We start from the raw sequence: 24,553 nt of genomic DNA on the forward strand, positions 1-24,553 counted from the left end.
ACATCTTTTCCATGACCACGGGATACATCTTCTGACATGGTTGTTTAAGAAATGAGAAGCTACACACTGCATCAGTTAGGGTTAAATGAATTGTTGCCAAATGAAACATATTAATCACTGCAACAATGATCCAATCATAGGCTCTTAAATATCTGCTTATTTACATTTTTTTGCAATTGCTGATTGCATTAACCTATTCAGTCAGGACTGCGTGAGCAAGTGGCGCCCTCTAGCTTCTAGTTCAGCCATTCAGTACTACTCCACTGGAACATCAAGGAGAGTCCTGTTAATGTCCAACTTCTGCACTCCGTTTGGGTGGTTTTGTGCTGATCGGTAGATATGTGTTTTTCAAGAATTAATTCAATAAAACATTTTAAAAAAAATAAACATTTTTGTCTGCAATCTTTATTATCCTTTGACATTTCTGGACAGTGAAAAAGTTTTAAAGTGTGTGTTTGGGGGGGTGGGGGGGTTGTTCGCTGTGACTGCTCGGTACATTTGTCCTTTGCCAATAACATGCCTGCATTTGGCTTCAGAAGACTTGGAATAATGGACTACTTTTATGTTTTGTTTTGTTTTTTTGTACAGAAAACAGAAGCTCAAACAACTGCATTTATGTTTCACAGACAAAATAAAAAATGATGTGGGGCTGGAATGACAAAAATGACTAAATTTTCATTTTGGGTTAACTGTCCCATTAAAGTAATCCCTGTTCCTTTTACAGGTTTTGGAAAAGGTAGATGTTGAACAAAAGATGAGCATTCGCTTCCTGCATTGATGACCAAACAAGTTCTGAACTCTGATTGGAGACCATCCGTGTCAATATAAGCAAGACATGCCCCCTTATTCTTCTCTCCGGGCTGCTGTGACCATTATTGGGAGTCTCTTAGTGTCTTCATTTTTTCTTAGAACGTCACCGCAGCTTTTCTCTTATTTGTTAAAATTGTATTTATTCCAATTCTAAATGCAACTGCTTATGACTTTCCAGAGGGGGAAGCTGTGGTTTATATTGACGGACCTTTTGCTGTCATGATGTCACGCTCATTTCACTATAATCACCATTTTAAAGGCTAAATTTGATGCTTCTGTAATAAAGGAAATGTGTTCCTTAACAGATTCCTCTTGGGAATTCTATACTTTTTTGTCAAACTTACCCAATGATGATGATTTGTTGCTAAGCGCTGTGTAAATTGCAGTCAGGCATACCTCGCACTTCATTGATTTGTTCTAGTAAGTCTGGGGCCTGGGCACTGTTTTCTTTCACATAATGGATATTGATTGCAAGTCAAAGGGTGTGAATTTGCTGAACGCCTCTTAACTCAAAAAAAGTTGATTTTCAGATTCAGTGTCGGTCTTGTTTGTCCTTAAACGCCTAACAAGCGGAAGAGAAAAACAGGTCAGTTAAGTATTTAGGACCGTGAGAAAATAACTTCTATAATTTCCCTTTAAATCGCAAGCCTGTCAATGAAAAGTCAATTTTCACATTGTTAAAGATGTTCATTTTTTGTGTCGCTAGTGACAGAAATTGCACACTTCATCTTTAAGATTTCCTTCATTTGGTCCAATCAGTTTCATGAAACTAAACAATTGCTCTGTGTTGTGTGCAATCTCTCCTTTTAGTCTTTGCGTTACATGAACAAAATCAAAGATGTGTGTCCGTTTCCTCTGATACTACATATGTAAACACTGTCGATTATTTGATCATGTGATGCTATGATCTAAATGTGATGCTAAATTCACAGGTACTTGAAAAATTGTGGATTCTTGCTTTAAGAACCAATTTAAGAAACCTGTACATGAAGTTTGAATTGTAGTGTGAGATTTTCAGCATCCTGGGCTGATGATTGAAAAAACAAAATGATTAAACCACATTGACAAGTTAAATTATTGAATCATATCATACAGTTTAGAGATGTGAACTCTGTGATATGTATGGTTTTGTTTCAAATAAAAACAAGTGCCATCATTTCCTTGAGTTTTGTGCTGTAACTTTTTTCAGAAATGGTCCAGACAGTCTAAAGTGAACAAAACTGGGTTAGAGGGGACTTGAAAAACCAGGGAATTGTCCAGTGCTGAAGCAGAGGTGGGGTCTAAATGTGTTTGTGCAATTGCCACAGATATCATGGGACCTGTTTGCAGTGTTTTGTCACACTACCATCTCCTCCTTGGCCCCAAAAGCTAAATATTATAAATTAATTTAAATGACATAAATATACAATAACAATACATATTTTAACCAGTTAACCTCTGCAAAATCCTGAAAAGATGAATGTGTTGTACCACAGACAGGAAGAGAAAGGGTTCATGAGTTTTGAGCCATTTTGAAAGTAAACACTGAGTTTTTGTTCAAGATTAGGGTCACAAGGATAAAACAGTAAGAAACGCTTGAATTTACTGTAAAGTGAATGGAAATGTATCTCTCTATAAAATGTTTTTATTTTTTTATGAAAAAGGCCTTGAGACATAATGGAGTCAAAGCTGTAAGTACGTCCCTGTTCTAGTTCAAATTTGAGGGTGATCATTCTAAAATTAAGTTTTATGAATAATTTTCTAAGACTATATCCGGAGATCAAACTCTAAAGGACGCCTGATGGCCTATTCTAAGCATTCATTCGTCTGTTGGCCTTGTCCTATTGTCATTGATTAGTCTCCAGTCTGTAAACATTCACACTACTGTCCTGTGAACGATTCACCATTATGACCCAAGTCGATATTCTTTTGTCTCCATTCTGCATATTTACAAGACCCGCCTCGCTCCCTACTATCTGCCTCATCAACATGGCTATCAGGCTTCACTCTACATTTACATCTGTGAATCAAATGCCTCTATATAAACTTCAAAACACCACAGAGTATAAAATGACTTTTTAATATACTGATCTTATGCACATTATCTTCATAGAAAGAGGCAGAAATATATATTATTAATAACACGTAAAGCCTTTATTATTATATAAACAGATGACGTAGTGACATGACGCGTGTTACTTTTCACAGCGCTGGCCAGGATTGACTAATCACAATCGTTTGCGATTACCAAATATTTAAAAAATAAATTTACTGAGTTTGCTGGAGTGGTTTTTAGCATTTTTGTCAGATAACATGCTTTTAAATAATGTAATACATTTTTGATAAATCAAATTCAACAATTTGATTTATTTTTGTTTTTGCCTCCTAAAATGAGTATTCAGTTTTTTTGTTTTTGTTTTTTTAACAAAATATTTATAATAATGTTAATATAACAGAAATTTGATTTTATATCGCAAGGAGCCAGCCTAATACATTACAACATAAAATGAGCCAAAAATCACGCTCACCCACTCTTTTTAGATTAGTCTTTTTATTGGTTATTTCATAACCGCTTTCTTCAAAGTGGAGCAGGAGTCAAAAAAATAAAACAGGAGTGTCAAAAGTTTTTTTATTTACTCCAAAACCTCAATAAGGCATTACAAATATAAAAATGGGCCCCTAAAATTAGAGCACAGATGCGGAAAAACCCCAACAAAAATTATAAATGAATTCATATCAGGGTCTTCTTGCAATGTAACAAATATTCTAGCTTTTTTAAACATATTTTAAGGATGCACAACTCTAGAATTATTTTTGAAATGTAGATAAAAATGGCATTGTTTTAAGGCACTCACATTTATGAATATAAAATGCCTTGCTGGAAAATCCATCTTAAATTGGTAGCTGTGTTTTGGAACATGGTAGCTGGTTCAGGCTGGTCCTTAGCTGTTCCAAGTTCGTCCAAGCCAGTCATGAGCTGGTCCTTAGCTAGTCGACCAGCTACTATGTTTCAAAAACCAGCTTGACCATGTTGAGCTGGTATGAAAAGCTGGCAGCTGGTCTCCCAGCTTGGACCAGCTAATAACCAGCTTGACTACACTGAGCTGGTATGACAAGCTGGTAGCTGGTCTAAGCTTGTCTCCCAGCTTGGACCATCTAATAACCAGTTTGGACCAGCTAATGACCAGTTTGGACCAGATAATGGCCAGCTTGGACAAGCTAATAACCAGCTTGACTACACTGAGCTGGTATGATGAGCTGATAGCTGGTCTAAACTGGTCTCCCAGGTTGGACCAGCGTGAACCATCTAGAGACCAGCTTGAGCCAGCTAAAGACCAGCTTGGACCAGCTAAAACCAGCTACCGTGTTCCAAAACAAATTTACCAGCTTAAGCTGGATTTTCCACTAGGGTGTCCCCAAAATAAAAATAAAAATTATATTGAATTAAAACTGAAAGTGACTATCTTCTATAATTTTATCAAAAAGATATAGCATTTCTGGTAAATTGAATTAATAAATTAATCGAGATATTTTAAAGAAATGTCTAAAGTTTGACCAATGAGTGCTGGCTCCTCCCTCTAGTTCCCGCCATTATAAGACCGGAATCCTCCATCTTGCACCTAAACCGCCATTTCTGCCTGCGCCATCTGCCGTTTTCTTTGTTGAGTGAAACAGAAACGGTACAGCACGCGCTTTCTCTTGCATGCTTTTCCGACATTGTCTGCTTGAATTTTTCTCTGCTTGTGTTCCATAAGACGCGAACAACATGGAAGATAACCGAAACAAGACCAATATTAATAGAAAGAACGGCGCTGGCGAAAGTAAATATCTGCCGGAGTTGCTGGCGGAGAAAGACAGCCTGGACTCTTCGTTCACGCACTCCATGAAACTCCTGACCGCAGGTCAGTGCTGCTCCATTCATTTTTCAACAGTTAACTCAAACACAGTCTGTACTCCTGACCGCAGGTCAGCTAGTGAATGCAGAAATTAACGTGCATTGGTGCGTTTGTTATAGGCCGGATGGAGTGGTTTGGGTGTTCCTTTGTCTTTTTTATATCGTATATATTCGGATGTACTGTGTTGTGTGTGTGTGTGTGTGTGTGTGTGTGTGTGTGTATATTGTTGTTTAAATAGTTTTGTATTATATTGTGCTATTACTGTTGTACGAATTCTACAGAACACGTTTTTTGTAAGCGTAATCGTACTAGGCCAACAATGGCTGCAGGCCTGCACGTGCTCCGTCACGGGAAGGTTTGGCGTGTAGGCCACATCATGGATGTGGTATTACGAATACTATAAAGAGAATTTTCCTTAAAAGAAATCAAAGATTTCTCAGCTTTAAGGTAGGAGCAGTTTTTTTTTTCTTTTTCTTTCTGTAGTTCGGTATTGTGGCTGCTGCTAAAGGCTAATGCTAGGGAGTGTACTGTGGGGGAGGTGTCTAGTTATATAGAGGAAATAAATAAATATGTATGTGTGTGTGTGTGTGTGTGTGTGTGTGTGTGTGTGTGTGTGTGTGTGTGTATATATATATATATATATATATATATATATATGTGTGTCAGCAATATGACTATTTTTTTATACTTTTTTTTTTTTTTTTTTTTTTTTTAAACCTTGATTTATGTTTCATATTTGTGCATTTATCAACCAGATCCCTTTTGTTCTTGCTCTGTCGTTAAAGATTTGAGAATTTGTTGGATACTATTTGGCACCAAAAGGAAAGCAGCTTTAGAGTGACATTTAGTTTAATATTTTATGTCCAGTGTTGGGTGTAATGCATTACTAAATTATTTTATCATTGGAGAAAAAAAAAGTAAAGGATTTACTCTTACCGTTTCAGTAATTTAGTTACTTCTGATGTAATTGTGTTAAATACTTTATACACTGTAGAATAATTCTATATAAAATTTGTGAATTTAAAATTGAAATTTAATGTCTAATGTTAATTTTTTTTCTAATTTAACGCTTACCCCTTAAATTCTTTGGCCGGTACATTTAATAATTTTATTAGATTTTCAGATTTATTTGAAAGAATTAAAAACAATTTCATGTCCATCCTTTGTATTTTTTTTGTTTTTTGATCTGGTTCCCCGTGAATTAAAAGTAAATATTGCGCCGAATGACCCCCAACACACGTGGGTCGTTTATACCGCCATGCACCAACAAAGGGAACAAGTATGGTAAAAAAAGAGTCCATATATGGCTTGTGCACTACATACCAAGTCTTCTGAACCCATACCATAGTTTTGTGAAAGATTTCTTTGTTGCTTTTGAGACCTTTCATAGCACAATTGGTTGCGTGACATTTGAGAATTGTGTTTGGCATCAATGATGTCAACCTGATTCATTTGTCTAAAGTGCCAGTATTTAGAGAATTATTGAATGTTGTTAGGGTTAGGCCAAAGCAGTGTGACTGGAATTTATAAACTTGTTTTTTCCCATTCTGCTCTTGTTGTGGCTGATGTTTGTTTTCTCTTGCAGAGATTGAGCGTGTCCAGAAGGGTGAACCCAAGAGAGATGGCGAGATGTACCTAGATCTGCTCACTGCAAAGAATGTTAGGGTGAAAGAAAGAGTGCTCATTCCTGTGAAGCAGTACCCTCGGGTAAGTGTCGCCACACACTACATTTACATATGCAGTTATAACAGTTACTGAGCGCTCTCATCTGTCCAAGTATGCATGACTACATGGATGTAATCCTTTAAACGACAATCTATTTACAAATCATTTCTCGTTGTTTCTCAGTTTAATTTTGTGGGAAAGATTCTGGGACCGCAGGGCAGCACCATCAAACGCTTGCAAGAAGACACTGGGGCTAAAATCTCTGTTCTGGGGAAAGGCTCCATGAGAGATAAGAACAAGGTAAACAGCCAGTCTGTACTGCTGAGCAGGCAGAAGAATAATTGTATTCCTGTTAAACAGCCCTTTTACTGAAGATCAAATTGCATGTTAAATCTGCTGTAAATGCACTTTTGCAGGAAGAGGAGCTGAGGAAGGGTGGAGATGCCAAGTACGCACATTTGGGCATGGAGCTGCACGTGTACATTGAGGTTTTTGCTCCCATTCCTGATTGCTACCTGCGTATGGCTCATGCTATGGACGAGGTCAAGAAGTTCCTAATGCCTGTAAGTATGAACAGAAGCTGACTGCTGCTTAAAGGAGACCTATTATGCCCCTTTTTACAAGATGTAATCACCTGAATTGTGAGGGTGTTTTCATTATGGTAAATGTACTTGGTGATGCAATTACCTCCAATGAACCGAAAACCAATGACACCGGAGATAAAGGATTAGAGAACTCTGGCCATAGGCAAAATGCAACTTGGTAGAGCAGAAGAATTGGGAGTTACTCAGTCATTCGACGGCAGAATCAAACTTTAAAGGAGACCTATTATGCCCCTTTTTACAAGATGTAATTTAATTCTCAGGTGTCCCCAGAATGTGTCTGTGCAGTTTCAGCTCAAAATACCCCACGGATCATTTATTATACCATGTTGTAAATGCCTCTCTTTGGGTGGAATCAAAACCACGCTGTTTTCGTGTGTGTCTCTTTAAATGCAAATGAGCTACTGCTCCCCGCCCCCTTTCCGGAACAGGGCTGTGCCTTTACAGCTCCTGCTTCGGATACTATAGCAACAACGAATCAGAACCAATATGACTGACACCGTAAATACCGGAGTTCAGCCATATGTATGAGCAACCGCAAACAATGCAAAACATAGGCATTTTGATTTTGTGAGTGCTTATGTAGAAAATCACTTCCTGCCCTCCATTTGCATTTCATGCCACTGCAACACAGTGACGTGATGTCATGTGCAAACAAGCTGTAAAGACATAGCTCTGGTCTCCGTGAATACAATCAGAGACAATGGTAACTTTAGCTGCATTAGCCATGGAATCAGCTAACAGACACATTCAGAAAGGCGATTTGCAAACATTCACAAAATATAAAGTGCGATACTTACATCTTCAGGATATAAAGCTGGAATATGAACAGTTGGTACTGATCCATGCTTGAGTCCAATTTTTTTCCCCCACAACCATCACCATTGTGTCCCTAGGCACTTAACTCCAGGTTGCTCCAGGGAGATTGTCCCTGTAATAAGGGCACTGTAAGTCATTTTGGATAAAAGCGTCTGCCAAATACATAAATGTAACTGTATATTGACCCTCATTCACAAAGCAGTCTGGTGTAAAATGATTTGCACAAACATACATGAATTTTGGTATGTTCTGGGGCACATTTTCTTCAAAAACAAAACTTGTCCACTGCGTGTTCAGCGGCTCTGATGCCGGGAGTACGTGAAGACTCTTACGTTCACTTTTACAGCCAACAACAGAACACGTATGACGCTTATGAAGCTGAGACATTATTCTTCTCAATGTAGCTGCTCCAGCGTGGAAAAAAATGGCGGACTGTGTGTCGATCACTCAGGAGGATCTATGATAATAGGGTGGAGTCCATCACCAGTTGTGGGTGTGGCCTGCTCTAAAGTGACTTTACTTTAGAACGGATACGAAAACCAATCATTTTGAGACACTGTGTTTGACTAATAGAAATATAAGTGGAGTGGGTGGACTTAACATTGTAGGGTGGTTGTGTATACACACGGCCAACTCACATTTGTTCAAACACCATGTAAAAGTGAATTTAGCATAATAGGCCCCTTTAAAAGGCATTGATCGACGTTAGAAAAGTGTCAACAGTGAACCCTGTATATAGCCATGCCACACATCCTTCCTATTCATTAATGGTGTAAATTGATCAGTCTGTGACTTTCTTTTTTTTTTTTTTTTTTTTTTTTAGGTTGATAATATGGATGAGATGCTTCAGGATCCATACATGGATCCAGGGTATCTGAACGGGGCCCAGGATGTTCCTCCCCATGGGAGAGGAGCCCCTCCAGTCAGGGGCCGTGGTGGCCCACCTCCCCCGATGGGGGCTAGGTAAGAGAACCCACTTGCCACAAAAATCTAGCCTTATTAAGGTCACGTTTTGGCTAGAGAATCTGTCTAGTTTTAGCTTAAAGGTGATGTAGTTTAAGACCCCATGAAATCAGTTTGAGTTTTAGTCCATGTCTTTCAGGTTGAAAGCCATCGAATGCTTTCTAGAATGGGTGTCTCTCCCTGTTATACTATCTTTGACTCCTTTTTAAAGGGAGGCAATTTCTTTCAGTGAAGATTGTTTTAACACTTTAAAGTGTTTTTTTACCAAATTTAAAGAATAGGAAAAATGCATAAGGCATTTAAGGAGAGAAGACCAATACTTTACCAAAATCTATACTATATAAATGATGATTTATAGTATTTTATTAAATGTATAATGTAAATATATACTAAAACATCCCGTTTCAATTGGAAATGTCAGCACAGGAATAAACTGATTACAATTGAGGTGTTTTTAGCTGCAAATGGAGAATTTCAGGAAACGAGGTGCTCTTTAGGTATTTGCAGTATAATGTAATGTCGAATGCATTGGTTTCCTCTTAGGGGTCGCGGTATGCCCCCTCGTGGTGGACCCCGTGGTGGAGCTCCAAGAGGAGGCCCAGGGCGAGGAGCTTCATCAAGGGGAGCTCCTGCAGGCCGAGGTGGTCCTCCACCCTCCACACCAAACAGAGGAGGAGCTTCCTCTCGCTCGAGACCACCAACTCCTTCTCAGAGGATGACACCAACATCTGCTCTCTCCCACCAACATCAGTCCCTACCAAAACCCGAAGGCTATGATGAATATGTGAGTTAATATGCACCACACCAACATCTACCAGCAAATGCCCTTTTTAAAAAAAATTTTTTATTGTAAATTGTTGCTGGTTTATTTCACTTTATGAAACCACTTTGGCTCTAAAATCTGATAGGATGAGTCATGTTGCTTGCAAATGTAAATGGCTTACATCAGTAAGGTACTAACTACATGCTTTTATATATATTTTTGTAACTTGTGTGTATATAACATTTAAAAAATTTGAAATGTCAAACTGCACAAGTCCTCTAACTCACCTAATAACTGGTGTATACGTCAAACTTCTGTGACCGATCCAGCAAAGCATTCATTATATTTACGTTTAATAACGTGACACTCAATGTCTCTACTTTTATTAGGCATATGAAGAACCATACGCAGAGACCTCCTATGAAGCATATGAAAGCTACTACAGTCAGCCTCCCGCTCAGCCGTAAGTGCTGTTACCTCTGACTCAGTTACTCTCGTTAAGGAGAGTTTCCTCCCTGTACTTAAGACTTATCAATGACACATCTGTACTGGAGTGCAAAATTCACTAGGGTCGGGCTTCTTATAAATGTTTTTTTTTTTTTGTGAAATGCACTATTTGGGGAAAAAGCTTTCATAAGTTTTCATTGGTTCACAATCCTTGCCTTGTATCTTGTGACAATTGGTTAGCTTTTTATTATTACTGCTGTAAATCTGGTTCTTGCTGTCTGTTTTCAATGACTTTATTCAGGACTCAAAGATTTTTGTAATTGGCCTGAGATCTTTCAATAAAATTGAAGTTTTGATGTTTATTACTTTGGTACATACAAATGAATGATTAAATGCATTTTGTGAAACTGGAAAAGGCTGACTAGGTTTGTACTGTTTTACTTTCATTAAACGGAGTTGTCTTGGCAGCATTTGCTATTTGGTGTTTCACACATTAAAGGAATATTCTAGGTTCGGTAAAAGTTGAGCTCAATTGACGACAGTTGTGGCATAATGAATTCCCAAATAGAATAATTGACTCGTCCCTCCCTTTTCCATAACGCTGTAAACCCTAAAATGACTGAAAAAGCAGCAATTTATAGAACTTTACAGCTGAAATAAGTTTTAACAGAAGAATTAATGTAAATGCTTTTCTAAAATGCTTAACTTTAGTGCTTTTTTTTGCCTTAAACTTTACAGAAATTGGTCTCATTCACGTCAATTGCCATACTGTAAGCCCCCATTGCCAGTATTTTCTGAATGGGAATCTATATCTGTAGAAGTGCTGGTACAACCCAAAAAATTCATTATAGTTTCTACTTTTTATAAATCTTCCATTTGATCAAACAAACAGAGGCTTGCTTATAGTTGTCTCAGCTTAAGCTTAGGAGAAAGTGTATTGTATTTTATTTTTAAAAGCATGCATTTAAGAATTTCCCTGTTGGGAACAGGAACTGGAAAAGTGACCCAATATTTTTTTTATTGTCTTCACTACAGAGACACAGAGTATTATGACTATGGTCATGGAGAGTCACAGGAGACTTACCCGTCTTACAGTAAGTCACATGTGATTTATGCATTATTATGAGAAATGTGTGGCTGCCATAGCTCCAATTAATGTCAATACACAGGAGAACAACAGTGGTTTAGATTTCATGAAGTCTCTTTTCGACGTAGAATGTTCTTTGCTTGACTGGCATGTGATTTGTGTGTTTGTTGTCTAGCTGAAGATGACTGGGAGGGCGGTGCTTGGGGTAGCAGTGGTGGAAAAGCTCCGTCTGCCCGCCCGGGCAAATCTTATCGGGAACATCCATATGGCAGATACTGAGAGCTGTCCATCTCTGAAGTTGCTCGGGCAACATCCTCTCGTAACTCCTCATAACCATCTAAAGTAATTCTAGTTGTTTTTTTTTGTTTTTTTACTGTTTGTTAGTTAAGTGCTTTTTTAGTATAATGAATCTACTCTAAAATGGGATGCTAAACATTCTAGAGTTTGAGAAGATGCATGTTTTAGATTTGCAATCATTGTGCTTAATTCTCTTTGCGTTGGACGTTTTCAAAATTGTTGTGCTCCCTGTTTTTTTTTTTTTTGTTTTTTTTTGTATTTTTTTTGTTTTTTAATTGTTTCCTCCATGAAAAATGATTACCTGAAAGCTAGATAATTAGTTGCAATGACCGTGTAAATGTGAATTGCTGTTTTTTTTTTTTTTTTTTAAAAAAAGGAAAAAACTGCCTGGCAATGTTAGTTCATTTAGGTTTGTTCCAAATGCGCTTTTGTAAGGCATAACAAAAAGAAAGTTCCTAAAAGACAAGGGATGCACAAATATTAGTTCCTTTACAAACCATCACGCTAACAATTTTTCTAAGGACAATACCAGTTGGTTTGAGAAACTTTTTTTTATTTTTATTATTTAATAGAATTGAAATTTTGCTTTTTGAAAGTCTCATAAAATACTCTCCCAGAAGGTAAAGCATTTTTACGGATTCGTTTGTGACGTGAAATAAGCAAAACAAATATTCACAAGGTTTTAGTCGTAGAAAAGTACAGGCACTAAAATCTTTGTACTTGCATATCCAAAATATTACAAAGTTGTCCTTTTGATGTCTATAGCTTTGCAGTTTCCAAAATATTAGCATACTTGTGTGCATTGCCTAACTAGGGATCAAAACATGTCCAAAATGTGTCCCTATCACTTTGTCAATAAAGCATAGTTTTCTTTTACAGCTTTCGAAACTTTGTATTTGACTTATTTTAGTGAACCATGAATGACCGTAAGTGAATCATCCCATACAAAACTGACAACTGTTGCTTAAATTCTGCATGCATTTTTCTTTACTATCATAATATTTATACTCTTCAATATTTAAAGAGAAAATTCACCTAATGCATAACTGTTCATCTTGCAAAATATATTGTGTATAAACTGTTGCTAAATGGTGTGCAATTAGTGTACAATTATTTGCATTTACTAGATCATGAAAAAATTCAGCCTACATGGGTCACATGGTCTTGTACAAGAATAATTTACGTCAGAATAAAGATTGTCAAATTGTTTCTTTCGTTCACCATTTTAATAGGCTATTTTTGTTACTTTTTTATGATTTACTAATAATTTAAAGGGGTCATATCATGTCAAAAGCTAATTTTCCTTTTAAGTTCAGTGTACTATGAAGAGGGAAAAAAAAAAACACTAAAAAGTTAAGCCTACTTGTCAAAGACTGCTATTGAAACTAGCCTACAAACACTGACATTATTTATTTGATTTCTGCTACCGGAAACACAAAATTAAAGCTGCTCCGTCCAAATGTTAATGACCCTTATTTGATCATAACGATTACATGGAATTCGTAAAGGTCACAGTTTAAAAACAGACTGTTTCAGGGTGAGAGTGGGTGGGGAATGGAAAAATGTAATTTTATTAAAAAAATAATGCAAGTTGCTCTAATGAAATGATATGACCCCTTTTAACAGTTGTCAATCTATCCACGTTAACAATGATTTATACACAATACCAAGAAAATCCTATATTTTGTCTATACCTGTTTTAAAAGCTACCTCATCAGAGTCACTAAATCCCTCTGACGTTAGAGATTGAACTCTCACTCCATGTCTGTCTTCTATTGAAAAGGATCTTTAGGTAAGACCTGCAGAGTCACCTCTAAAAGAACCAATAGTTTCCTTTTTATAGAAGGTAAAGTATATATGGAAATCATTACAAGAAAAGAATGTAGGTGTTTGGTCCATGGATATCTGTCCCTGGGCATGTGAAATTAAAAAAAAAATAATAATAATAAAGGCAAACAAAACGGCATGATATATATTGTGCTCAACCAGAGTGTTACTCTACTTTCGCTGGCTTAATAAAACAACAAAAGTGGGGAAGGCGGCGTAAGATGTAACGCAAGCTTCAAAAAGGTAACACCAATCCTAAATTTCTCTCTCTAGCTTTACTTCTCACTTATTGGGTAAATTTAAGTTGTTGTTTCCCAATTCAAAAGCCACCATGGCAACATGGCTAATACGTGTCATATAACATTAACTTTCTAAAACAACGCTTGGTAGACTTCAGTAGAATGTTATTATATACAGCTCTTTTAAAAACAAAATTCTAGAATCTTAGACAAAATTATACTTTTCTTTAAAGACAAGTTTACTCAATTTTGTTTTAGTTGTAAAAAATGTACTCAAATCTTAAGATTACATGTGTATGATTGGGTTAAGATTGAGGTCTTGTATACTAACTCATATTTTGTGTTGCTCAGTGACTGATGCAGTGAAAGTGGTGTCCAGACTTTGTTACTACAAGGCAGCTGCAACAGGTGGTGTATATACATTTTTGTTCTAGAAGTATTGTAATCTACTCTGCATTGGTTGGAAACAAAATGGGAGCTTCCATAAACTAGAGTAAAAAAAAAAAAAAAAATCAGTTAATGATTTTGTATTATGATATATAATAAAGTTTTAGGTTATTTTTTTACTGTACCATTTTAAACTAGTCAACTGGATCAGTGAATTGACCTGCAGTTCAGTCATGAAACCGTATTGAAACACGTCTGAAACTTGTAAAAGCTTTCATTGGCCTGTACCAAGTTGAATATGGAATTATTTATTTTTATACTTAAGTTTTAAATATTAAATCTCTTGAAATATGTGGCCTTGGTACTGAAATGCTATTTGGTTTGTTGACAAGGATCTGGCTGCATGGGTCACAAGTTTGAAAGCTGCTGAGGTTTTCTGAAATGTTTTGGAATGGAGGGCTTTTGTTGCTCATGGAAATTAGGGATCAAATATAAATACGAAACAATGGCTAATGGAGTCCCACAGGGTTCTGTTTTAGTACCTCTGCACTTTTTAAATGTTACTTCTAGGTAAAGTAATCGGGAAGCATAGGATAAATTAAATTTAGGAACTCGTTTTTTTTTTTTTTTTAAATCCCCTTTTCTCCACAATTTAGAATGTGCTTTTAAGTCCTCATGGTGGTGTAGTGTGACTTCTCAATCAGGGTGGCGGAGGACTATTCTCAGTTGCGTCTGAGACGTCAATCCGCATCTTACCCCGTCCTGTGGCTTGTTGAGGGCGTTATCGCGGTCTCTCAGTTTGGTTCACTAGGCTACACAATCATGGGGAAGACTGCTGATCTGACAGTTGTCCAGAAGACAATCATTGACACCCTTCACAAGGCGGGTAAGCCACAAACATTCATTGCCAAAGAAGCTGGCTGTTCACAGAGTGCTGTATCCAAGTATGTTAACAAAGTTGAGTGGAAGGAAAAAGTGTGGAAGAAAAAGATGCACAACCAACCGAGAGAACCGCAGCCTTATGATTGTCCAGCAAAATCGATTCAAGAATTTGGGTGAACTTCACAAGGAATGGACTGAGGCTGGGGTCAAGGCATCAAGAGCCACCACACACAGACATGTCAAGGAATTTGGCTACAGTTGTCGTATTCCTCTTGTCAAGCCACTCCTGAACCACAGACAACGTCAGAGGCGTCTTACCTGGGCTAAGGAGAAGAACTGGACTGTTGCCCAGTGGTCCAAAGTCCTCTTTTCAGATGAGAGCAAGTTTTGTATTTCATTTGGAAACCAAGGTCCTAGAGTCTGGAGGAAGGGTGGAGAAGCTCATAGCCCAAGTTGCTTGAAGTCCAGTGTTAAGTTTCCACAGTCTGTGATGATTTGGGGTGCAATGTCATCTGCTGGTGTTGGTCCATTGTGTTTTTTGAAAACCAAAGTCACTGCACCCGTTTACCAAGAAATTTTGGAGCACTTCATGCTTCCTTCTGCTGACCAGCTTTTTAAAGATGCTGATTTCATTTTCCAGCAGGATTTGGCACTTGCCCACACTGCCAAAAGCACCAAAAGTTGGTTAAATGACCATGGTGTTGGTGTGCTTGACTGGCCAGCAAACTCACCAGACCTGAACCCCATAGAGAATCTATGAGGTATGTCAAGAGGAAAATGAGAAACAAGAGACCAAAAAATGCAGATGAGCTGAAGGCCACTGTCAAAGAAACCTGGGCTTCCATACCATCTCAGCGGTGCCACAAACTGATCACCTCCATGCCACGCCGAATTGAGGCAGTAATTAAAGCAAAAGGAGCCCCTACCAAGTATTGAGTACATATACAGTAAATGAACATACTTTCCAGAAGGCCGACAATTCACTAAATGTTTTTTTTTTTATTGGTCTTATGATGTATTCTAATTTTTTTGAGAGAGTGAATTGGTGGGTTTTTTGTTAAATATGAGCCAAAATCATCACAATTAAAAGAACCAAAGACTTAAACTACTTCAGTCTGTGTGCACTGAATTTATTTAATACACGAGTTTCACAATTTGAGTTGAATTACTGAAATAAATGAACTTTTCCACGACATTCTAATTTATTGAGATGCACCTGTACATGCACAACTCCACGCGCCCCACTGAGAGCGAGAACCACATAGCAACCACGAGGAGGTAACCCCATGTGACTCTACCCTCCCTAGCAACCGGGCCAATTTGGTTGCTTAGGGGACCTGGCTGGAGTCATTCAGCACGTCCTAGATTTGAACTTGTGACTCCAGGGGTGGTAGTTAGCGTTTTTACTGACCAGGCCCCCGGAACTCGCCATGTTAAGATCTCAAGCTCTGTACACAACTTTTGAAAACACAATGAATTTAGCTTTTGAGTAACCAATGATTCTTGGTGTGTTACAGTAAAAAAAAAAAAAAAAAAGTATTACTTTATGTAGTTTAAGCCTGATTTACTTTAATGTGCTAAAACTTCTTGGTATTAATCAGTTCTCTCTTTGTTGCAGGCTTTTGGTGCCATTTGTTGTACCAGAGGAAAGTGACGAGCACCATTGTATGATCTTTGTATAAGTGTTTTTTATTGAAGCTGCCATTAAGTTTTTATAATGTATTTTTTTTTTTTAGATATTTTGTTACTCAAGATTTTATGCAAATGCATTTGTACATTGACATTTTATTAAACTATGCTTTCTGATGTCAAAGCGAGAAACTAAGTCTGTATGAAAGTGTGTGCAATAAAGCATGTGTTTTACAGTGACGCAAAGAGCCTTTCACTTTTGTAAGTGCATTAATTTAATCACATTTTTCCCTTGAACTGAGGTGTTGCTTTTGGTAACTGCATGCCACAAACATACCTGAAGCATTACAGGACTGTTTACTGAAACCAGCTAGTGGCTGCAGTGAAATGTAAAAGTAATGTTACTAAACGCATGTTTTAAAACATGTCAGCTTTATGCTTCTATTTGGCTGGTTAAAAACATTGCTTTAACAATCCTGTTAACACTTTGGAATCTTTTCCTTTTGGAAGAAAGTGTCTATTACTCTGGTCTCACACATTGGTAATTGAACTGAACAATCACTAAATTGGTTCTCCCCTTAAAATTTCTGTGGTTTGGTTGTTAGGCCCTTTTTATTTTATGTAGTTGCAGAAATACAAGAGCAAGATTGCCACAAAACAAAGACCATCTTGCAATAAATGTTTACAATGAAATTCTATCACATTGGTGGCATTACCCAGACATTGACCTTTACAGATGTTGCCTTCAGTACTTATTTTCCCATGGTAGTCTCTGGGGAAAGTACTCCTTACCATACAATTTCCAGGGCAAAAACTCGTTTAAATTCTATAAGATGTCAAAATTATAGTGACGTGTATTCTATACCTGGAATCCATTTCTAAAACGAGCCAACAAATATGTTGAGGACATTGGCTATACTGGGAATATTTCTGTAACACGGTTTTATTTTGTAGCAAAGGTTAAATTATACAATTGTATGTTTTCTAGCTGTTTGATATTTTTAGTTTCAAACATCTATTTAAAAACTTGTTGCATCTGACTGCACTGTTTTTCAATTATTATTCTAAGTAAAGTTCAATGATTGTCTTTGACCATTGCGCTGCATCTTCCAACAAGGGGCGCCAGACTCTGGATGCAGTGTCAGGTTAAAAAGAATGTCCACTTTTTAACTATCTTGGTTCTGGAAAAAAAAATTCCCATACAGATGTCAAAATCATTCATAAAAGAGTTAAATGCCATGAACCAAATCAACCAGCTCTGATGTGAATCACAACGTTACAAACTTGGATTTGAAAATCAGACAAAAATAAAGGTACAAGACTGTGTACTTCACGTCCTTGCGAATGATGTAATTGAAATAAAAACGATGGAAAAAATATAGATATTTGATTTAAAGTTGTTGATTGTTCATTACTAAATATTCCTATCCATATAAGTATACACCTATCAGCCACAACATTAAACCACCAACCTAATATTGTGTAGGTCCCCCTTGTGCTGCCAAAACAGCACCAACCCGTGTCTCAGAATAGCATTCTGAGATGATATTCTTCTCACCACAATTGTACAGAGTGGTTATCTGAGTTACTGTAGACTTTATCAGTTCGAACCAGTCTGGCCATTCTCTGTTGACCTCTCCCATCAACAAGGCGTTTCCGTCCACAGAACTGATGCTCACTGGATATGTTTTTTGTTTTTGGTACCATTCTGAGTAAACTCTAGAGACTGTTGTGTGTGAAAATCCCAGGAGATCAGCAGTTACAGAAATATTCAAACCAGCCCATCTGGCTTTTTTTCTTTAAATGTGTTCTGCTAAAGAAAGAAAGTCATATAAATCTTGGATGGCATGAGGGTGAGTAAATGAGAGAATGTTCATATTTGGGTGAACTATCCTTTTAAGGCTCAATAATTCCCTGCAACTACAATGGAGTGCAAACTGTCCCATTCATAATCCCATAAACAAACAGATTTTCCATGATCATTTATAAACCTTCAAAGACAGACCTACCTTGAGCTAGTATGTTTTTACACTTTTTCCTCAATTGCTAACACACAGTTTTCTCAAAACCCTAAACACATGTCTTGATACTCACACCATTTTGGCCAAACCCTTAACTTTTGACCCAAAAGTAAACATTGTAGTCAAAAACATAATATCTGTCGTAGAAACCAAATACTTTGCATTCAAATTACACACAAAACCATCAAATACAATCAACCTTCTGAATACCCTTTACACACTGCTGGGAGGAATTGAAAAAAACTATTATAAAAAGGTTTTCATGAACCAGTAACTATAAAGTGTCCCTGAATTTCAGATATGTTCCACTCCATGAGTTTGACACAATGTGTATCATACAAATATGACAATTGTCCTTCTTACCAGATGTTTATTTTCCATTCAAACATTCTACAGTACAGTAATGAAACTGCTTATTGAACAGTCATGCTTGTGTCACGGTCCTGTTCTACCCGCTCCGTACGGGACTCGAACCGGCATCTTCGGCATGAGAGGAGGGTAAGCTAACAAGGAGGCTAATGCCGCTAATATCAGTTACTAGTGCACCTCTTGAGGTCAGGAGAGTGAGGTTTATACTCATTGCACAGCTATCGATCAGCGGTCTCCAGTTACACTCGATATCATCCCTCTAACTGTACAGCCTCCCCCTATAGGACGCATCAGGAGCAGCAGGGGCGTAAAACTGCCTGGGCCATAAAAATGCAAATTGCAAAAAAAAAAAAAAAAAAAAAAAAAAAAAAAAAAAAAAAGCCTAAGTCTGAAAAAAAATTTCTCTCTTCAAAATTTTTTTTTTTCTCTCTTCAAAAAAATGCATGCGGTACCAACCTTGACCGCCAGGTGCCACTATCAGTAAACATGTAATCTTAGCTTTTAATTCTTTCTCTGTTGCTATATAGCGGAATAATACATTTATTATTTATTTAAGGGTTTGCAAACCTTAATCAAGACAAAATCAGGTTACATATGTTTGATATGGCATTCGTTGTCGTGTAACAACTGAAGTTATTTTTTGTTTGAAATTGTTGGTCTTTCTAAACCACCTATGCCGTTTGCTCAAGTGTTACATGGTGGAAGCGAAGGAATGTATTGAGGAAAACGGGAAACATGGGGAAATTATTATTACATCTGTCCTTTTGAAGTGTTAGGGTTACATCTGATAATGTTAATATTGTTGTAAGTAATCTAATTTCTAAAGGAAAAGATCCTTTATAAATTAAATCCTGACGACTGAACAGGGATGTCATGTGCAGACTTTCATGGTGGAATTTAATTATAATAATATATTTTAATATAACAAGTTGTCTATGCATTTGAAACAAACATTTACTGCAGAAGTGAAGAGTTCCAGATGAAGAATGTCAAATAAATATCCAAATATTATTGGTCTGTCTAAACATGAGCTAGACTACGGAGACCCTAAAGGGACATAACTGTTCTAAATTGTTTTTACCTTACTTTTTCTAGATGGATAGCGGAATGCCTTCACCACCAGAACATTTGCCATCACATTCAGGAAACCACCTGTCTCCTACAATTTCATCTGAAAATTCTGCAAATCCAAAAGACGTGCACACTTTAATACACAGGGTAAAGGCTGCAGAAGATCTTTCTGGCTTTGTTCATGGATAGCAGCATAATTCAGTCTACACTGACAATTGAATTTGTAAACAAGAATGCTGTAGATGATGCTGGAGTGTCCAGAGAAGTTTACACTGCATTCTGGGATCAGTTCCTTGAATAGTGCGAAGGGGAAGATGAGCGGGTTCCTAGACTAAGACCAGACTTTTCTGAAGCTGAATGGGAAGCAGTAGGAAGGATCTGGATAAAAGGATTACTTGATCTCGTTGTGTGGCCAGTGAGGCTTTCCAGTGCATTCATTTTTGTGTGCATACGTGGAACTGACTCAGTCAATGTTGATGTCCTAATGTCATCCATCCAAAACTATCTCTCTTCAACTGAACAATGCTTGACCTCTTTACAAGAATGGGCTCTCATTGTATCCCTCCAAAAAAACACAATAGAGGCTGCCATACAAACAATGGCTCACAAAGCCATTCTTCAAGAGCCCAAGTATATAATAGATTGCTTCTCCAAAACCATGCAATTTGCACTGATGAAAATACCAGACAAAGAAAATCTAGTGTCTCTGTATGACACAAAGAAGGCCACTGGCAAAAAAGTGGCAGAGCTACTTCAAACGTCACAGGTGATTGGCTCTCTGAAAGAACAGATGGTATTCAATCATCTGAAACGTTATGTCAGAAATGCTGACCAAAGCAAAGCAGAAAATGTCTACGCTTCTACACTGGTTCTTCTGTTATACGTGTTGATCAAATCAAAGTAAGCCTCAGTGCAGAATCTGGCCTCAGCAGAAGGCCAGTTGCTCATACTTGTGGAGTACTTTCCCCAGAGACTACCATGGGAAAATCAGAACTGAAGGCAACATCTGTAAAGGTCAATGTCTGGTAATGCCACCAATGTGATAGAATTTCATTGTAAAACATTTATTGCAAGATGGTCTTTCTTTTGTGTGTGTTGTGGCTCATACTTGATTTACCATATACTTACAGTTCTTACCCAGACCTCCGCACAGAGTTTGATAACATTCTGTCCAGTGATTACATTGAAATGGACATCCTGTAAATTTGATGCTGCTCAGGAATAGTTCATAGTGATCATAGTCACTTTTTTGGAACTTGACAGTCTGTAGTCATTATGAACTTGTGGATAAAATCTACAAGAACATTTGTATTGAGTGTTCAATGGGGAAAATAACAGCATGCTTCGGATAGCTCTTCCTTTAAATAACCTTTAATGTATTAATTTGATTACATTTGATTGTTGTAACATTCGATTTACTTTATTGCAATAGGTTTGGAGTTTTCTAATAAGTGGTTCTCTTATATTGTACAATGTGGTTTGTTCTCCTCAAAGCATAGCACCAGAACTGTACTCAAAGTACTGTTGAATTTGAGTTTTATTGTTGAATGTGTTTTGTTTGAAATTTGAGAATTATATTTTGAAATATACTCCGTACTGGTATGTTTAATTTAGGCTGCAGATGCAAAGTATTGAAACAGATGGCTGTTCTGTTTTTAATCTTGTGCAATATGACTTTTGTTGTTAGTAAGGAAAGTACTCTGAATCTTTAACCTGTTTGTTAAAGAGATCGTTCATCCAAAAATGAAAATTCTTTCATCATTTAGTCATCCTCAAGTTGTTTCAAAGCAGTATGAGTTTCTTTCTTCTGTGGAACATAAAAGATGATATTTTGAAGAATGTTGGTAACCAAACAGTTGTTAGTCCCCATTGACATCCATAGTATGGAAAAAAAATACTTTTATGTTCTAAACTATAGATGATTTAGCAAGACCAACAATTTCAAACAAAAAAATAACTCCAGTTGTTACACAACAATGGATGCTATATCAAACATATGTAACCTGATTTTGTCTTAAAAGCATTAAAAGCATAAGATTACATGTTTACTGATAGTGGCACCATGCATTTTTTTGAAGAGACAAAAAAAAATATTTGAAGAGAGAAAAATTTTTTTTATTTATTTTTGAAGAGAGAAAAACGTTTTTCTGAAGAGAGAAAACAAAATTTTAGGAAGAAAGAAAAAGGAACTGAGACACTTTATTTATTTATTTTATTTTTTTCACCGTTATTATTATTATTTTTTTAACACCTTACGGTTCAGGGCTTCCGTAATATAGCACTGCTCCGGGCTCACAGCAGTCCGCTACCCAACAGTCCTTGCGACAGACCAATCAGAAGGACTGGACTCCAGTTTCTGAGCTGGATGAAAAAACATGGCGGACAAGGCGATGTTCAAATGCGGATTAAAAAATTATTTTAATAATCGCTTTTTCCTGATTGTCAACGGCGGATCACTTGCTTATAATGGGTATATAGAATCACTTTTAAGTCTTATGTTTACAACTTGTTCAAAACTTTGTTTTATTTAATTTTCCAGAGATATGGAATTACTCCTGTTCAGTTTATTGCTGTTGTTGTTTCAAAGAGGATTTTAGAATTATTGTGAGTCTCTAAAATATCAAGACAGGAAAGAATAATTTAATGCACATGGCTGTAGCATGTAAGATTGCTTATATTTATTGATATAGCAACATTCGGTCTAACAGTGCTGTTTATACCTGCAGAAGTGTGGCTGTGTGTATTTTATAACTATTTTTGTGAATATATGGTGGTAGGTTCTTTCTATACATTTTACTGTGTTCTAAGCTGTAACCATCCATGTGTCTGAATAATGTTTATTTGTTCTCTAAAGATATAAAACAATGGGGTTTTGTTGCTGTAGTCATATGTGCACTTTGTTTTTCAGAGGTTCCTATTGTCGGTGTGTTGCTTGAAATTATTTAATAAAAACAAATATTCAATAGTTCATTTAAAGTGTGTTCCTTTACCCTATCTATCAATGCCATGACTTTTTTTATAATAATTTGTAAAACTGAATGTAAATAAAAACATAATGTAAAAAATGCCTCATCTGATTGAAGTCGGTCCCAAATGCACACTTTTACCAATCATGCCCTCATGGACTTGCTGACTAGTGCCCCATCGGTCTGCACAAGGGCGGAGGGTTCCAAAACAGGTGAGCTTACCTGTTGCCCTTTTTATTCAGTCCAATCTCCTGATTGCTTGTTGAGTAATTTTGGTCGTTAGTGCTTGCACATGGACAGTTGTTTAAGTGTGTTTGAATTGCGCTGGTTTGAGTTTACTTATTGAAGGGCAGTGTTTTCTAAATGACAACATGGTGACAATTGTGTCTTAAAGTGAGAGGTGTGTTTAGACTTTTGCAAAGGAGTGTGAGTGGACCAGAGACATGTGGCAAAAAGGGTAAATAGTGTTTATAGACTGGGGTACATGGTCTTTCTGCTGGGAATTGGGTAAATGTTTTCGTGAGGATGGCTTACAGGTGCATCTCAATAAATTAGAATGTCATGGAAAAGTTCATTTATTTCAGTAATTCAACTCAAATTGTGAAACTCGTGTATTAAATAAATTCAATGCACACAGACTGAAGTAGTTTAAGTCTTTGGTTCTTTTAATTGTGATGATTTTGGCTCACATTTAACAAAAACCCACCAATTCACTATCTCAAAAAATTAGAATATGGTGACATGCCAATCAGCTAATCAACTCAAAACACCTGCAAAGGTTTCCTGAACCTTCAAAATGGTCTCTCAGTTTGGTTCACTAGGCTACACAATCATGGGGAAGACTGCTGATCTGACAGTTGTCCAGAAGACAATCATTGACACCCTTCACAAGGAGGGTAAGCCACAAACATTCATTGCCAAAGAAGCTGGCTGTTCACAGAGTGCTGTATCCAAGCATGTTAACAGAAAGTTGAGTGGAAGGAAAAAGTGTGGAAGAAAAAGATGCATAACCAACCGAGAGAACCGCAGCCTTATGAGGATTGTCAAGCAAAATCGATTCAAGAATTTGGGAGAACTTCACAAGGAATGGACTGAGGCTGGGGTCAAGGCATCAAGAGCCACCACACACAGACGTGTCAAGGAATTTGGCTACAGTTGTCGTATTCCTCTTGTTAAGCCACTCCTGAACCACAGACAACGTCAGAGGTGTCTTACCTGGGCTAAGGACAAGAAGAACTGGACTGTAGCCCAGTGGTCCAAAGTCCTCTTTTCAGATGAGATCAAGTTTTGTATTTCATTTGGAAACCAAGGTCCTAGAGTCTGGAGGAAGGGTGGAGAAGCTCATAGCCCAAGTTGCTTGAAGTCCAGTATTAAGTTCCCACAGTCTGTGATGATTTGGGGTGCAATGTCATCTGCTGGTGTTGGTCCATTGTGTTTTTTGAAAACCAAAGTCACTGCACCCGTTTAGCAAGAAATTTTGGAGCACTTCATGCTTCCTTCTGCTGACCAGCTTTTTAAAGATGCTGATTTAATTTTCCAGCAGGATTTGGCACCTGCCCACACTGCCAAAAGCACCAAAAGTTGGTTAAATGACCATGGTGTTGGTGTGCTTGACTGGCCAGCAAACTCACCAGACCTGAACCCCATAGAGAATCTATGGGGTATTGTCAAGAGGAAAATGAGAAACAAGAGACCAAAAAATGCAGATGAGCTGAAGGCCACTGTCAAAGAAACCTGGGCTTCCATACCACCTCAGCAGTGCCACAAACTGATCACCTCCATGCCATGCCAAATTGAGGCAGTAATTAAAGCAAAAGGAGCCCCTACCAAGTAT

General features: G+C 37.3%; 2 protein-coding genes across 4 annotated transcripts in view; both read left to right on the plus strand.

Annotated features, from left to right (window-relative positions):
• LOC127411993 (calcineurin B homologous protein 1) overlaps positions 1-1,966 on the plus strand; it is a 30,035-nt gene extending 28,069 nt beyond the window's left edge. Inside the window, exon 7 of the mRNA XM_051647999.1 lies at positions 725-1,966. Within this exon, the coding sequence (XP_051503959.1) occupies positions 725-778 (54 nt within the window). The 3' untranslated portion in view covers positions 779-1,966. The remainder of the gene's footprint in view (positions 1-724) is intronic.
• Positions 1,967-4,397: 2,431 nt separating this feature from the next.
• LOC127411967 (KH domain-containing, RNA-binding, signal transduction-associated protein 1-like) lies at positions 4,398-16,532 on the plus strand. 3 transcript variants are annotated; one of them, XR_007892373.1, is made up of 11 exons: positions 4,398-4,691; positions 6,271-6,392; positions 6,534-6,650; positions 6,767-6,913; positions 8,595-8,734; positions 9,278-9,518; positions 9,887-9,960; positions 10,980-11,038; positions 11,207-11,373; positions 12,208-13,802; positions 16,282-16,532. XR_007892373.1 is itself a non-coding variant. In XM_051647942.1 (9 exons), the coding sequence occupies exons 1-9, from the start codon at positions 4,556-4,558 to the stop codon at positions 11,308-11,310; spliced, it is 1,140 nt and encodes a 379-aa protein (XP_051503902.1). In that variant the 5' UTR covers positions 4,398-4,555; the 3' UTR covers positions 11,311-12,206. The 3 variants fall into 3 exon arrangements, 1 of the variants encoding a protein (XP_051503902.1); XR_007892372.1 differs by having other exon boundaries at positions 13,746-13,802; XM_051647942.1 differs by lacking the exons at positions 12,208-13,802; positions 16,282-16,532 and having other exon boundaries at positions 11,207-12,206.
• The last annotated feature ends 8,021 nt before the right edge of the window (positions 16,533-24,553 follow it).

The sequence above is a fragment of the Myxocyprinus asiaticus genome, chromosome 21 (genome assembly GCF_019703515.2).
Source record: "Myxocyprinus asiaticus isolate MX2 ecotype Aquarium Trade chromosome 21, UBuf_Myxa_2, whole genome shotgun sequence".
Lineage (NCBI taxonomy): Eukaryota > Metazoa > Chordata > Actinopteri > Cypriniformes > Catostomidae > Myxocyprinus > Myxocyprinus asiaticus.

Excerpts from the sequence above, each read along its gene's own strand:
- LOC127411967 (XM_051647942.1), top strand. The coding sequence starts at position 4,556 with ATGGAAGATAACCGAAACAAGACCAATATTAATAGAAAGAACGGCGCT. Across the intron at positions 6,914-8,594 it reads TCAAGAAGTTCCTAATGCCT|GTTGATAATATGGATGAGAT; the intron begins GTAAGTATGAAC and ends TTTTTTTTTTAG. Across the intron at positions 9,961-10,979 it reads AGTCAGCCTCCCGCTCAGCC|AGACACAGAGTATTATGACT; the intron begins GTAAGTGCTGTT and ends TCTTCACTACAG.